Here is a 16211-nt window from a genome sequence, read left to right as displayed (position 1 = left end):
TGTATTTTATATTGTGTGCGTGTGTGAAAGTGGTTAACGATAACGTCAGCAATGGTGCAGTGCTTTGTATCTGACTGCAATCACTGCTCAGTTGTCAACACATGTCGTTGCCATTACACAAATGTTCAGTAAATGCACAAAAAGGTATGTCTAGGCTAAATATTGTTTTGACAGTGGCATTATAAAATGCTTGATATGACTCATTTCATATGGAGGCTACAGTAGCCTAGCTAAAGTGGACGATAATGCTAACTAAAGTTACCAACCTCCCTGCAAAACTCTCAATGGCAGCCAAGGAGATCATGATTGCACTGATAAGTCTACCATGCAAAAACGCAACACAGGTTTTTATTTTATTTTATTTTTTTATTAATGATATTCAGTCTTCACGGACCTTCGAGGGGTTTAACCAGACGGTTATACGAGCTCCACCAATCAGATGCATCACTGTGGGATTGTGGGATTGTTCAGGATTGTGGGTAATGAAGTACTTAGCCAAGACATAGCGAATAAAAGGCATTTAGATCAAAACAAGGTTAGTGCCCCCATGATCTTTTTACGTTTATATGAGCATATACTGTTGCTTAGTACAGCCGTAGCTGGTTTTAAGTCTACCATGTATGGTTACGTTTTAATGGCTTATACCCCAAATGTCAATGCAGAAATTGCATTGAATTTTTAGTTCCGGCACCGGCTGTGGGTGGGACTGTGATGCTCTATAGCCTAGATATCACAACATTGTCATTTGCGTCATTAATCGCAAACGATAATTTATTAAAACGTCTCACTACCCAACTACCTACAGTAGCTTAATTTGTGGAGGACGAAGAGAAAGCACCCATTTGGCAAATGAGCCAGTAGTGAGAAATAAATAATAACTTTTAAGTAGGGTCCAGTGCCTTTTCGATACTTTTAAAATGGTACTGGCGCCTCAACGTGCCTGAACCGATACTTAAAAAAAAAAAAAGAACTACAAAAAAAAACTATGGATAACATTAAAGAACATTACAAATATTTAAAATAAATCCATAGCTTTCACCTTGGATGCTCTCATTTCCCAAGTTGTGTTTCCCTTAATCTAAGTCTAATAAATGTATTTCACAATCTGGGTCATTATTTAATACAAAAGTACACATAATGTTTCTACTGTATCTCTGTCACTCACTCTGATATTTAGTTAAGATGAGTGCTGTCTGTCACTTTCTTAAATCAGTTCTGTGAATGACTGTATGCTCATTCTTTATAAAGTAGCAACAATCTCGTTTTTAAAATACAGTACTGTGCAAAAGTCTTATGGAAAAGAAAGAATAGTGTTTTCACCCCAAAAAAGGGTTTTAAGCCAGTTATTTATATCTTTTGCTGCAATGTGTCAGAAGGACAGTAGTTTGCCATTAATTTTAATAATAATCTAGTGCGATTTTGAATGCACAAGCAGTTTGACGATGGCAAAATGAATGTTTGGAATTGTAAACTGATATTTTATACTGACAGTGACACTCTACAGCAAAATATATAAATAACTGGCCGATCACCATTCTTTTAAGTGAAAATACTGCCTAAGACTTTTGCACAGTAGTTTATGTACGTATGATTAAATGAAGTATATTTAAATAAGTGTAAGGAAACAGCTGTTTCGTGATTAGCGGTGACAAGCGAAAACTTTACTCTAGATGAGAAACCGACTGATCGTGACCTTTTGTAAACTGTATTTATGACAAAGAACTTCACAGATACAGATATTCTAACAATCTATCGGTAAACACACACCTTGTGTCCTCTGTCTCTGTTTGAGCTCGCGCTGCTCCACCGTGGTCGGCGGATTGAAGAGCGCGCTGAAAGACGGGAGGAGACCGGACTGATGCCGGTTTCATATGAAATTTAAGCGGACTGACTCTGAGGCGATCGGATACTACTGGTTCCAACCTACTTTTAAGAAATATATTTTTTGATAAACGAACCCAAAACTGTCTATACAGTGTGATGTGACTTGTGTCATGTGCAGGTGTGATGGATCGCGTATGGACCAATAGGGTGTCGGAATGGAATATGTGTATACTTCTCATCCAACCACAATCAAATTCACTCCATCCTGATGGCGCGATTTATCTGGATAGGGTTTTTTTCTTTCTCTCTCTCTGAACGATAACATTCCGGTATGAAATAGCAGTAACGAAGCTATTTTTTAAATGTAAGGAGTAGAAAGTACAGATACTTGCGTGAAAATGTAAGGAGTAGAAGTAAAAAGTCGGCTGAAAAATAATTACTCAAGTAAAGTATAGATACCCCAAATTTCTACTTAAGTACAGTAACGAAGTATTTGTACTTCGTTACTTGACACCTCTGGGTTTATGTGAGTGCTAACTGTATTAAAATAACATTTCAGCACTGTTGAGCATATTTAATAAATCTAATTTATCAGAAATATGCTAAAATTAGCTTATCCGTTTAATATTCTCTGAACCTAAACAGAGGATATTGTATTTCTGTATTAAAAAGCCATCCATATTGTATGTATTGGTGTCTATTCAAATGTAAAAATGTTTGAATATCTATGAATAATAATGAGATGACTAAAATAAATTATTTTTAAGGTAGACTGGGCAATAATGTTATTGCTGTGCCACTGGTGAAATTGCAGAAATAATGTTTTCAAGTAGGTTTCTCAAACACTTCTTGGACCCCTTCTGTCATTGTTCTATAATCTATAATCATTCAAACAGAACTGAATCTTTGACTCAGACAGTAAAAGTAAGTTTAAGGCCTGACAAACCTGCATTACTGTTGGAACCACTTGAGTTGCATGATGGTGCATGATGGCTGAGCTAAAGCTTCTCTTTGCAGATGATTTAGCATTGCTTTTGCTGCTAGAGCAAGCACTGCGGGACAGTTTCAAGTCCTGTATATGCTCTAAAAGACCTGGTTGTCCCAGTATCATTTGGGGAAACTTTAGAAACCCAGAACCAGGTAAAACTTCACAAGCATCACTTGATTGTTTGTTAAAGCCTTAAATAGTTACATACTGTTCATAATTTAAATATATTTGCTTTATATTGCATATGTGATGTAACTTTCATTATATGAATATAGACTACTGTTGAAAAATGTGAAAATAAATTAATGCTTTTATTTAGCAAGGATGCACAAATGTTATCAAAAGTGACAGTAAATGCATGTTCTTTTAAAACTTTCTATTCATCATTGAATCCTGAAAAACACTGCTTCACGGGTTTCTACAAAAATATTAAGCAGCACTGTTTTAAACATGAATAATAATAAGAAATGTTTCTTGAGCAGCAAACCAGCATATTAGATTCCTGAAGAATCATGTGAAGACTGGAGTAATGATGCTGAAAATTCAGCTTTGCGTCACAGGAATAAATTATGTTTTAAAATATAGTCAAATAGAAAACAGCTATTTTAAAGTAGTATAATATTTCACAATATTGTTGTTGTTACTGCATTTTAAACAAACATCTGCAACCTTTGAGAGCATAGGAGACGTACTAACTCCAAATGTTTGAATAGTAGTGTTCAATTGTTTATAATTTTAAGGATATGGACATAGTCTCTTATCATTGTCATCTTGAAGCTGTATTTATTGAGCATCTGCACCGCAAGTAAATTCATCATAATCCTGTGGTACAGTGTGATGCATGCAGGTACTCTATTGTCAAGGCTGTTATCTGCCATTTCAAGTGGTGATTTATGAGGTATTCTGCTGGAATTCCACATGTTATTAATGACCAATAATGTGTAAATGAACTATAAGATCATATCTAGTGTTGCTGCCCAGGACGGGAAATGCAACGCTACAAATTTTTGAAAGTTTTACATCCCCTTATTCATGACAAAATGAAGTTGTTAAACTGGCTTTTCACAAAATTCAAAGTCAGTGTCACCCCTTTATTTATACGTCAAGTGTATTTGTAGCACACAATTTTTAAAGTTTGAATTAAGGCTGATAAGTGCTGCAAGTGCAATATCAAATTTTCAACGTCAAACTAAGTCACTGTTAAGCATATTATAATAAATCTAAATTTATTAGAAATATGCTTAAATCAGTCTATCATATAAATATTTTGTGAACCTACATAGAGATTTCTGTATTTCTCTGGAGTCATACATAAAAAATAATTTGTCTATATATTGACATTGTATGTATTTACAGTGTAAATGGTAAAACCATTCTAACTCATGGTTTATTATGAAATGGTTGCAACATATGGTATAAGGCAGCTATGTTCATTGAATGATTATTAATTGTATAAAATTATGATAAACAGATTTTGACTAAGAAATATGCAGTAATTTATTATCTGTGAAATTGTGGATTGATTTAGAGTATTATCATTATCAGTGACTCATCCAATCAGATTTTCTTGTAAAGTAATGGCCAATCTTTGCCAGCAATCAGTGCCATCTGGCTTTGCTGAGCATGTCCTGGGAGGATGGTGGTGCGTACTGGAGCAATATCCCTCAAGCCGTGAGTGCCTCAGGTGCTCAAGGGGTCCAGTGTCATCCTGGGAATTCAGAGGTGTGTGGATGCGTCTGTGTATGTGCATGATTAGGTAAGCCAACAGAGGGGTGATGTATAACATCATTTCCCTGGGGAAATGAATGGAGTGCAAGGCAATATGCCGCACAGCACAGGCATGTTAAATGAAATATGCATTAATTAATGCATGCGGTGCCAGGGACTCAGTCCAGGGGGAGGAGGTGGGGGCAGCGTGTGTGGCATGAGTGGCGTAGTTCCAGCCAGACACTGACAATTAATAAAGAGAACTTGCTGGAGGTGTAACTTTTAACAGGAGCTGAGCTGAACAGGCCAAAAGCTTGACCCTGTTTAACTGAAGAAATGCAGACTAAGTGGAGCTGCAGAAACATTATTTTCTTAATCAGTTTTTGGCCTTAACATCCTTAATGCAAGATAAATTTACTGGAGGAGTAAAATTATGTACAATTAAGTATATTTCTCATACCCCATTGGCAGTGTTTCTCATTTTTCTTGTTCTTACCTCATTAGAAAAAAAGGTGCTGAATTTTCAGCACCCATTATTCCAGTCTTCAGTGTCACATGCTCCTTCATAAATCAATCTAATATGCTCATTTACTGCTCAAGAAAAAAAAAAAACTGTTATGAATGTTGAAATATTTAACAATTTAATATTTTCACGGAAACTGTAACTTTTAAATGTGTTTTTATTTATTAATAGAAAGTTCAAAAGAATACCATTGTTTTGTTTTGTCTTTTATATTTGACAAGTTACTTTTCAGCAGTTTAAAACTTGTTGAAAAAAATATTACTTTATTTAACTTTTCTTATAATTTTACTGAACTTTTAAACTGAGCAAAATGTAAGTATTTTCAAAATTTTTCCCAAACTAAATTTTTTTTACAACACTCTTTTCAATGTGCATGTTGGTCAAGCTCCAAAAAGGAGGTAAACATCATAAAAGACTATTGTGGATGAGTTGTATAACCAGTCAAACAACAAGAAAACAGAGAGAGGGATGGTGTGTAAATATGAGTAAGTGTGCTCAGTTTTGCCTGAACTGTAAGTACTGGCCATTGCATCCTCAATCCAGAAAGGTGTCAGCCACTGAATGTATAAGTGTGTTTGCAGGCTGAGGGAGCGCGGGGGAGAAACACACACTGAGAGATTAAAACGGTGAGTTTTATAAATGGGGTGCTCATAGAGGGCTGCAGGGGTCATTAATAACCACCGGCTGATGGCATGGAGAGAGAGATAGAGAGAAAGACAGACAGAGAGTTGCTAGTAATTGTAATGTGAGGGTACTTCCTTCCTGCTGGTGACCGTGAAGAAATTATTTGTAATTTTCTTCTCATGTCTCTTTTTTTATTCTTGTTTGCTTTGGCTCTTGCAGGATTTGCTTTGTAAATATGTTTCCCTTATGCATGCATGTGTCTCCTTTTTTGATTGCTTTCTCAGCCACAGTAACATTTTATTGCTCACAGGTTGCTCTTTCATAGCTCAGGAGTTTTAATGAGTTCACAATTATGTTTTATTACAGTACTTGGAAGGCAATAGAGAAATTCCTCAAACAATCTGGTTAGTTTGTTCTAAACTTCTAACCTTAAGTGCAAAAATAAAAATTCCGCAGCTAATTGAGCCTGATTCACTTGGCATTTTCTACATTTCACTACATTTTTTTTAAACTTTAGGATACATTTTTGTTCTGGTACTTTTACACTTTTACCCACCCTTAAACCAACCCATACCACCAAATCTGTCCCTGCATTACCCATATCCCACCTTAACAGCAGCAAAAGTGTTTTGCAATACTTATTTTTTGATGTAAGTACATATAAGTTAAGGCCACTTAATATAAAGCGGGACCAATGTTTGAGCTCATACTGAGAACTCTTTTGACTTTTGATCGCAGACTTTGGTATCTTGGCAAATATAAACGCAGTCTGAGATGTTGTTGAGATCTCTTGTGAAATTCCACAAAAGAGATATATATCATGATTACTGATGTGTGCTGTGCCATTGCATACATACATACTGTACACACACACACACACACACACACACACACACACACACATATATATGTTTGTATATATATATGTTTGTATATATTCAGCTTGTATGGTCCTATTTTCGTCATAGATTTAAAATAAATACAATTACCATATGTTTTAATATATCTTGAAGCCACACTGAATTCAGTATTCTAATATAGATATGAACTCTTCTTGAATCTTCACTATCTCTCAGTGAATCCCGGGCCTGTGTGCCAGAGGCAGTGTGCTAGTCTAGTTAGCATGCAGGTCGTGGCATCCCCATGGTTCATGAAACCCCTCTCTGCCTCTGACAAGACAGGAGGCCCCCCGGGGCCCTTCATCCACACCACACTCTCCCCACAGACTCACATCAGCAGAATAATAGCGAATGAGTGTGTCCAGTACGACCTTATTGATATGCTGCTGGTCAGCGCTGGACCTTTCATGTGAGAGTGAATGAAAGAGAATAATATAGTGTTGATGGATTCATAGACAGAGGGATGGCCTCAGGTAGAGGTGCTAATGACAGGTGACAGCTGTAATCTGGATCGATTCTCTTTAGTCTCTGTTTGGTATGATGTTCGTGTAGTTGATGAAGGGCATGCATGGAATATTAACCTACTGTAAAAGAATGCAGTAGAATGCAGAATTTTTCTCAATTCAATTCTAAATTCTGTTTATTGTCCTGTACCTGTACTTTTATAAGATGTATTTTTGAATCCCAGTGCAAAAGCAGTTGCCATTTTATTTGATCGTATTTCTTATATTTATACATATAATAAATAATGCACAATTATGAATATGCCTGGATGATATTTTAAGAGATTCCTTGTTTGTTGCCTTAAAGTCAGCTGTCTAAGTAGTCAGCTCCCAAGGTTTTGGAACAGAGCTTGTGTGTGGTTTCAGGATATTGGACAGAAAAACAGCGAGTTTGCAACTTGTGTGTGTAGAGTTTTAACATGGACCTAAATGTCTGACAACATCACTGGTCTGTGTGTGTGTTTTTTTTTTTTGCCAGAGGTGTTTGTGTGTATGATGGTGATGCAGAAAGCACTGTGTTATCTACACTCAGACAGAGAGAAGCATTAGTGAAGGATTTTGGAAATCTGTGTGTGTGTGTGTGTGTGTGTGTCCGTAGACAGCCTGCGAGCGGCCTTCAGTACAGAGATGGATTAGAGTGCAGTAATACTACAGCCCAGATAAGCAGGAGCCGAGGAGTTAGCACTTCAAACACGCGCAGCCACTTTATTTGTCTGTGTGAATATTTATTTATTTAGTTTGTGTTCCATAGCCTCTTGATGCACTGCTCTCCAAGTTCCAGGCACTTCAAAGTATATGCCGCATATATGCATTGAAATACATAGCTTTTTCACAGAATCTCCATCTCATAGGAATAGAGTAGTTCTGTTTCCAAAACCTAGTGAGCTACCTACCTAGCAGCATTATTAGGCATTGCAGGTGAGCTACAGACTGCCGGCTGTAGAGGAGTATAAAGGAGATGACACAGACCACTTGTAGAAAAATATGTGGGAAAAGTCTCAAGACTCAATATGGCGGCTGAATGTAAGTTATGTATTTTTTTAGTTGTTTTTACTTAAAAAAAAAAAAAAAAAGGAAAACAAGATCTGCCTGTTTCAACTTCAAGGCAGGTTTTGTCGTCCAGGGTCACAGATTGCAAAAAAAAACAAAAAAAAATGCAACCCATACATTGTTGCAAACTCAGTGAAAAAAATTAATTCTACATCGTGTCCAAGTCTGGAAAATGTTGATTATAAGTATACTTGCAAAAAGGATATATGAGTGTCCAAATTTATTTGCATACATACAGTATACTCACATTGGGCGATATATGTTATATAGCAAATCTCAACTGCTTGATTGCTTGTATTGTTGCAAAATATATTATTGTCCAGCTCTAATCTGCAAAATGCAACTATAAGACATGAATATATAATAAATATTAACATCATCATTTTCTGTATAACTGCCTTGAAATAATGTGTATTCTGAAAATATATAAATACTTTTGATTTGACTTTATCTTAGCATAATGCTGATCAAGGTCAATTGTCAGTAAAGTTTTCACAATTTCCACAAAAGTTTTGGTCACTGAGGCCAAACATAAACTATTGCTACAGTGTTAATTTTGACAGGCTTTTTTGATTTAGTCTTAGTCGTTATCTTGAGATGAAAATACTTAGTCTCAGTCACCTTTTAGTCATATGAGTTTATAAAAAAATTAACAAAAAAAATGTTGGTAGGGAATCTCTCATCTGATTCCCTTGAGCCTTTCCTTCACGGTTTATACAAACAATAAAGCGAATGAGTTGAAACAACTGTGTGAGTCACTCAGAACCGTTTCCCATGAGGGTGCCAGTATGGAGGATGTAGGAGATTTGTGGGTGCTGCTGTAGTACTATTGAGCATAGTTTAAGTCGATGAAAAGTAATTGCATTTTTGTCAACTTTTAGTCATGACTTTTAGTCAAACTGCAAGTTAATCAACAATGATTGTGACTCCCGAGAAAAACAGGACATCTGGCCACCTTATCCCTACCCCTTCGGGTGCTGAGGCCATTGTTTCAGCTCGCTAGTTTGCATTTTGGTAGTCTATCCTGAGACTAGATATGCAATCGCCCCTTATCCAGTTGCAATCCAATGACAGGGATGCACATTTTGATGGACAAGACAGTAGCCTATAGGATGTATTTTGAGTGTCTGGTAGTCCACAAATAACATTCTAGTCCTGTCTGGTCTTGTTAACGAAGACGTGGCATAAATTTGGTCATAGTTTGTATCATCAGATATTAGTTTTAGCTCGTCAACATCTCAAAATTTTTTTTTGTTAATTAATATTTTTTTGTCATTGTCTTTATTGAGGAAATTAACACTTCTATGCAAATGCATGAACACAAAGGCTTATAGCTATCAAACACACAAGTTTGTGTTGTATTATATAGTGAACATTAATGTGAACTGCATCTCCTACAGTCAGATTTATATTTCTGGTCTGCATTTCTGACCTTATGAGGCTCAAGTTAGGATGTTGCCTGTGTAGGCAGTATACAGTAAGGCAGCTCAATAGATTTTGCAATAGAGATTTGTGTGTGTGTTTTATGTCTCCTTGAGTCCAGAGTTGTTTTTGGAGCAGAATTTAGAATTTGTATGCACAGGTGTCCTCAGCATGGCGTCTTTGAACAGCGCTGGGTTTATGAATTCAGTCTAGCGAGAAACACCTCCTTCCTTATTTTCACTGTCTCCCTCTGTTGTCGTCCGTTCCCCGTGCATTGCTTTTATTTGTCCAGACCTGAATGTGCTTCTTCTGAAAGAGGGTTTGAAGAGCCTTCGCTCCTCTCATGCTGTTCTTGCTGTGCTTGTATGTTTACAGCGTTCCTCCTCTATATTTCTCTTGTTCCCTGCTCTTCAACAGTGCTCAATACAATGCTTTGATTAAAGCATTCTGTGAGGGCATCCAATGGAAACATTTCTAACACTGATAGAAGGGGAATTTGTCTTTAGATGGAGAGAAGAAAAAGCAGGAATTGTAGTTCCTGACAAAGACAATCAAACCTCCAAAGAGATACTGCATCAAGGGACAAGGGTCAGGTCGAAGCCACAGACTGCATCTCTCCTGGCATCTCTCATCTGGTTCCCTTGAGCCTTTCCTCCGAGGTTTGATCCAAACAATAAAGCGAATGAGTTGAAACAACTGTGTGAGTCACTCCGAACCGTTTCCCATGAGGGTGCCAGTATGGAGGATGTAGGAGATTTGTGGGTGCTGCTGTAGTCTGATGAATAGGTGTGCAGAGAGCTTGCCAGTCCTATGGAGAGCTTTGCAATTTTTTGAAAGTGCTTGAGTGATTTTTGGCATAATGTGATGCAATTCTTAAACAGAATGAAAATGTGAGGATGTTGCTCCATACGTTTTTTTTTTTTTTTTGATGTTATTAATGTTTTTCCGGTTGTGTAACATTGTAGACATTGTTCATCTGAAAAATTCTAAATTCATCTGATTTGTAAATGCTTCAAGTGAAGAAGCCAATATGAGGTTTAACGTTTATACAGCTGGAATAATATCATCAATATATCATCATATTTAAATGGAAAACAGTCATATAGAATTGCATTGTTTTTACTGTATTTCTGATATACATAACATAAGAGAAACCCCAAACTTTTGAGCAGTGTACGGAAGCACAAATGTGTATGCATCAGTTGAATTGTGGCTATTAAAAAACTCTCTGGTTCTAGATTAAATCAAACTTTCTCATATATTCACTCTATATCCCTTTCTCAATTTCTGTTGAATTGGTTGTTCCGACACACGGGGAAGCAGATTGCAATTATTGTTGTTTCACAGCTACAAATTCCCATTTGACGGTGGTGCTCATCTCTCTCTCCTCCAGCTCTGCTATCAGACAAACCCGGTGGGCTTTGATCAGATAGCAGGGTGGGATTTCTGGAGATTTCTCACAAATCCAGCTGTTTTTAAAACCTCCCTGTGGACACCAGGTGATAAAGGCTCAAATTACAGGGGCGCTTGGCCACAAGGACACACATACACATGCACAGGGACTAATATTCCTGAACGTATGGCAAAGTATCAGTGGAAATGGGAATGATCTTTGTTATCAAGAGAATTTGATAAGAAAAGATGAGAGAGAGTATTTAGGATTGTGCTCTTCTACACCTGAAATAGTAAACAGTGTGTTCAGGAAGTCTCTTATGTCTGTAGGAAATGAGTTTCCTGGACTGAAAGGGACCCCTGGTGAACGGTTAATGCTACTTTTGTTATCTGTATCCATACTGTGTGGCACTGTGAGGTTGTGTCTAGCCTGTCTGAGCCTAGCATATTTCCTTATTCATTCTCATTTAATCTTTTTGAGAGAATATACTGACTGATATAAGAACTAGAGAACTTGAGAAGGAGCTGAGATGAGCTGAAGCCTTTGTGTCATTCTTATATTTGTTTTTGTTCTGCCAGCATATTTATATACAGTCACTATCTCACCTATCTTCTTGAACTTTCAGTTATTAGTTGCTGTTTGTCATGATACCACAGTTTCTTTTTTTTTTTTGTCATCCTGAGCAATACATGACCTTAATGAGACTACAGAGTAATGAATAGACATCAGATGTTTTAACTTTCTTATAAAGAACATTTGTCGATTTCTTTAGTGATGTGGCAACAAACCACTTTGCTATCAACAACCACATTAAGGCTGAAAGCTCAAAATAGTTTGTAAATCGTCCGGAGTACAATAACATTCAGCCAATCATCATGCAGCAATCACCAAGATTCAGCCCGTCATTAGCAGCTTCCAACCCTCATTTGCATCCAGCTGCAATCATACACGCTCAATCCAAATACACATCACTAATCATTGAGTTTATCAACTGCAGGACCATAAATGCCCACGCTAGGACAATGTGCTGACATAAAGATAGCTGAAAATGCATTAAACGATGGAAGTGTATTAACGGTTTGAACAAAGGGACTACTTCAAAATTACAATTTGGATGTGGCAGCTACCTTGATGAACAACACGCTGGAGTCCATTCATATGATAAATAAGACATTATCCATAGGCAATATCTAATTTCACACTAAAGTACTGAAGATTTGTTTTGCGGTCATTGGGGTTTATTATGGCAAATTATTGGTCATGTTTATGGTGAGAGATTTAAACCCCTATGCTTAAATATTACACATACAGTAAGTGACCCTGGACCACAAAACATGTCTCAAGTCACTGGGGTATATAAACATTGTGCAGGTCAAAATTACTGATTTTTCTTTTGTGCAAAAATCATTAGGATATTAAGTAAAGATCATGTTCCATTAAGATATTTTAAAAATTTCCTACCATAAATATATCACAACTTAATTTTTGTTTGTTAATATGCATTGCTAAGAATTAATTTGGACAACTTTAAAGGTCGATTTTCTGAGTTTTTAGATTTTTATTTTTTTTGCACCCTCAGATTGCAAATTTCAAATAGTTGTATCTCAGCCAAATACTGTCCTTCCATACATCAATGGAAAGCTTATTTAAATAGCTTTCATATGATGTGTAAATCTCAAATTTTGAAAAAATTTGAAAAAATCTGGTTTTGTTTTCCAGGGTCACATATATTCATTTTCTAAGCTGAATAAAGGTGAAAAATATCCAATAGACTTTAAATGAGGTACTTAAATAAAAAAATAAAAAAATAAAAAAAAACAGATTATTATAGAAATTATTAGTTTTAAAGAAACTAAATTTATTTTTTTTTTACCCTTTTTTTTTTTTTTACCTATATTTCCTGTCTTTTTTTCTCTGGTAATCTCTGTTGACATTTTATCATTCCTCCCTTTCTGTTATCGTTTTTATTTGCTTTTTTATTTGCTCCCACCTTCATTTTCATTTCAAGCACTAAATGCTCTTAAGCTTCGGAGGTTGAAGGGTAACGTTTAAACTCTCTTTTCCAAGCTATAGCGTATCCTTTCCGGGCAGCTGAGGGAGTCAGTGGTTATCAGCTGTGGGTAAATGAGCTTTGGTAATCTGGCTCAGTTGATTACATGGCACAGTAGAGACACCAGCCTCTCATTAGAGTGGACCTGGGTGGCTCTTCCATGCTCGGATGAACTCTTCATGCACCGCTACTCACCTCTAACCCTGGATTAGTCTCTGCCCCACCTCCTGCTGAGAAAGTGTGCCAAAAGACGATTAGAAGATTGAAGGAAGGAACTAAGAAGGAAGGAAGGAAGGAAGGAAGGAAAGGAAGGAAAGAAAGAAAGAAAGAGAAAGAAAGAAAGAGACAGAAAGAGAAAGAAAGAAAGAGAGAAAGAAAGAGAAAGAAAGAAAGAAAGAAAGAAAGAAAGAAAGAAAGAAAGAAAGAAAGAAAGAAAGAAAGAAAGAAAGAAAGAGAGAAAGAAAGACAGACAGAAAAAGAATTAGAATGAATATTTACATTAGGAAGATAAAAATTCTCCTTGGGGAAACATAAATGTTGAATTCTTAAATGTTTAATGTTGAAAAGTCGAATTCTTACATTTTATAAAGAAAATGTTTTGTTGGCTTGGCCAATTAGTTTCTAAGGTCTTCTGATTGGTTGCTAGGGCATTAAAAATGTGGTTGCTAGGGTTCTCTGTATTATTTTCTTTTATAATCCTGTAGAAGAAAGCGAGGTGGGGAGGGAGGAAGGAAGGAAGGAAGGAGGGAAGAAAAAGGAAGAAAGAACAAAGGAAGTATGGAAGTAAGGTAGGGAGTAAGGAAGAAAGGAAGAGAAAGGATCAAGGTAAAAAGGAAGAAAAGATAAAAGGAAGAAAACAGGAGTAAAAAAAGAAATGTAAAGGAAGAGAAATGGACAAAATGTGAGCGACGAAGTAGGCAGCAGAAGGAAAGGAGGAAACAATGAACTCATGAAGAAGGGAAGAAAAGAAGAAAAAAGAAATTGTTTACCTTTCACATGTTTGAGGGTAAATCTGAGGTGCTCAATGGCTGTGAAACAAAGAAGGAAGAGACAGGCAGAGACAGGAAGTTAATGCAGTGCAAGCCATAAGCTGTCTCCTGTGGATTTAATGTGAGTGGGTAGAAGCAATGGAGAGAGAGAGAGGGAGAGGAAGAGACCTTAGCTAAGTGTTAAGGGAAAAAGCTATAGCCCACCTTCTCAACTGGGATTCCAGAAAAACGTTTCAATCCATTTATTCTAACAATTCTGCCGGCCAAGCAAGTCTGTCTGATATCCCTTAATGAGCTCCAACGCTTCAGCCGCATGCTTCACTGTAATTCCAGCCTTCATTTTCCTCTCACCATTTTGCACTACAAAAGCAAATGTCAAATGATGGCTGCAGTGGCGTGCACAGACCTCCCGAGGGGCAGGGGTGAAATGCCGTTACAAGGGCACAATAGCGGACCGGGGGTGGGGGTTTGGAGTCTGTACGGGTTTGTTAGGGGTAGGCAATATCAAAAAAAAATATTTAAAACATTTTTATTTTTTAAATATCATGATTTTATCACCATTCTTTGTCATGTTGGTTTTTCTGTTTTGCAAGCTGTTTGAACATCACATCCAAACTTATTTCCCAATTATAAAAGGTAACAAAATATGAAAAACTATGGTGAATATTTAGGAAAGAGTGCATGGGTGAAGATAAAATTCTTTGTTATTATTTTATTTTTGTTATTAAAACATTATAACAATGATACACATTACAAAAACAGATATTATACAAATAAAATAAAGTGTTTTATTTTCAGGTGCTATAGGTATATTTAGCAGGAGCATTAAAAAAAAAATTATGAACAAATATAAAAATAAAACTGTATACATCGATTCCTATTAGAGGAACTGTATTAAAGTTTTTCAGTCAAGAGTATTGAGTGATTTTTTTTCTGTGTGTTTGGTGTTTTATTAACATTAAAGGAATAATTCACCCAAAAATTTAAAATAGTGTTTTATTTTTTTCTTCATGTACTGAACTTGTTTCTTCATGTACTGAAAAGTTGTTTTAAACCCGAATGAGTTTTCTTCTTCTGCTAAACATAAATGCTATTTTGAAGAAGGTGGAAAACCAAACAGTTGCTGGTCCACAGTGACATCCATAATATTTTTATTTTTTTTCCTACTATCAAAGTCAATGTGGACCAGCAACTGTTTGGTTACACGAGAAAGAGATTAATATAGGTTTGGGACAACATGTGAGCGCTATACAAATAAACTTGAATTGAATTTAATGGAATTTAACTGTTCCTTTAATTACAGTCGGCAGCATGTAGCCTACTTTCCCATTAAGACCTGCATGCATCTTATATACACACATGCATCTGTTTATTTCAGGTGCTTACTTTCATTTTAGACATATCCAACTGAGTCTATACATAAACCTTGTGTGCTTTGACAGTATTAGCACAAAACATAACTTAGTTCACTAATTAGGAACCGGAAGGTTTTTAGCAACGGACCTCAAAGGGGCAGGGGCATATTAGTCACACATGCTATTGATGCAGAATAAACAGAAATATCCATAAAAAATAGTGATTGTACATCTAATGTACAACTCTTGCTCTTGTTTTGTTCCACTAGTGCTAAGTGAAATGCAAAAGAAAGAAATATGAAAAAAAGTGAGGTGATCAATAAAGATTGTAGATAATAAACAATCCCCTTCTTTCTTTCTTCTTCTTCAGCACCTCCCACACCCATCGCTCCACCTGAGCTTCTTGCAGTTGGTGCCACCTACTTGTGGATAAAACCAAACGCCAATTCCATCATCGGTGATGGCCCCATCATGCTAAAAGAGGTGGATTACCGCACCACCACTGGAAACTGGGCCGAGGTGCATGTTGTGGATGCGCCAACATACAAGCTCTGGCATTTGGATCCAGATGTGGAGTATGAGATTAAGGTTCTTCTGACCCGACCTGGGGAGGGTGGCACTGGACCACCGGGACCAGCCCTCATCACGCGAACCAAATGTGCTGGTAAGTGTCAGCATGTACAATTAGAAGTTACTTTGAGGAGATCAAAAACAATGAAGTGTTTCTTGAGCATTTTTGAAGTATCATGTGACACTGAACACTGGAGTAATGATGCTTAAAGTTATGACAACAGGAAAAAGTGGATAGTGTGTATAGACAGCACTTTAGTACTCTTAACAGTCAGTGCAGATATCTGAAAGAGTCAGAATGAGACTGTGTTATT

General features: G+C 36.6%; 1 protein-coding gene across 1 annotated transcript in view; it reads left to right on the top strand.

The window, feature by feature from the left end:
- The window catches only part of LOC113077767 (receptor-type tyrosine-protein phosphatase T-like), a gene marked incomplete at its 3' end in the record, with an annotated part of 103980 nt that extends 87989 nt beyond the window's left edge, over positions 1-15991 (top strand). Inside the window, exon 7 of the mRNA XM_026250033.1 lies at positions 15698-15991. Within this exon, the coding sequence (XP_026105818.1) occupies positions 15698-15991 (294 nt within the window). The remainder of the gene's footprint in view (positions 1-15697) is intronic.
- Between the last annotated feature and the right edge of the window lie 220 nt (positions 15992-16211).

Source organism: Carassius auratus, unplaced genomic scaffold (genome assembly GCF_003368295.1).
Source record: "Carassius auratus strain Wakin unplaced genomic scaffold, ASM336829v1 scaf_tig00023216, whole genome shotgun sequence".
In the NCBI taxonomy this organism is placed as follows: Eukaryota; Metazoa; Chordata; class Actinopteri; order Cypriniformes; family Cyprinidae; genus Carassius; species Carassius auratus.
The sequence above is the reverse complement of the archived record's forward strand: the minus strand, read 5'-3'. Positions and strand labels throughout refer to the sequence as shown.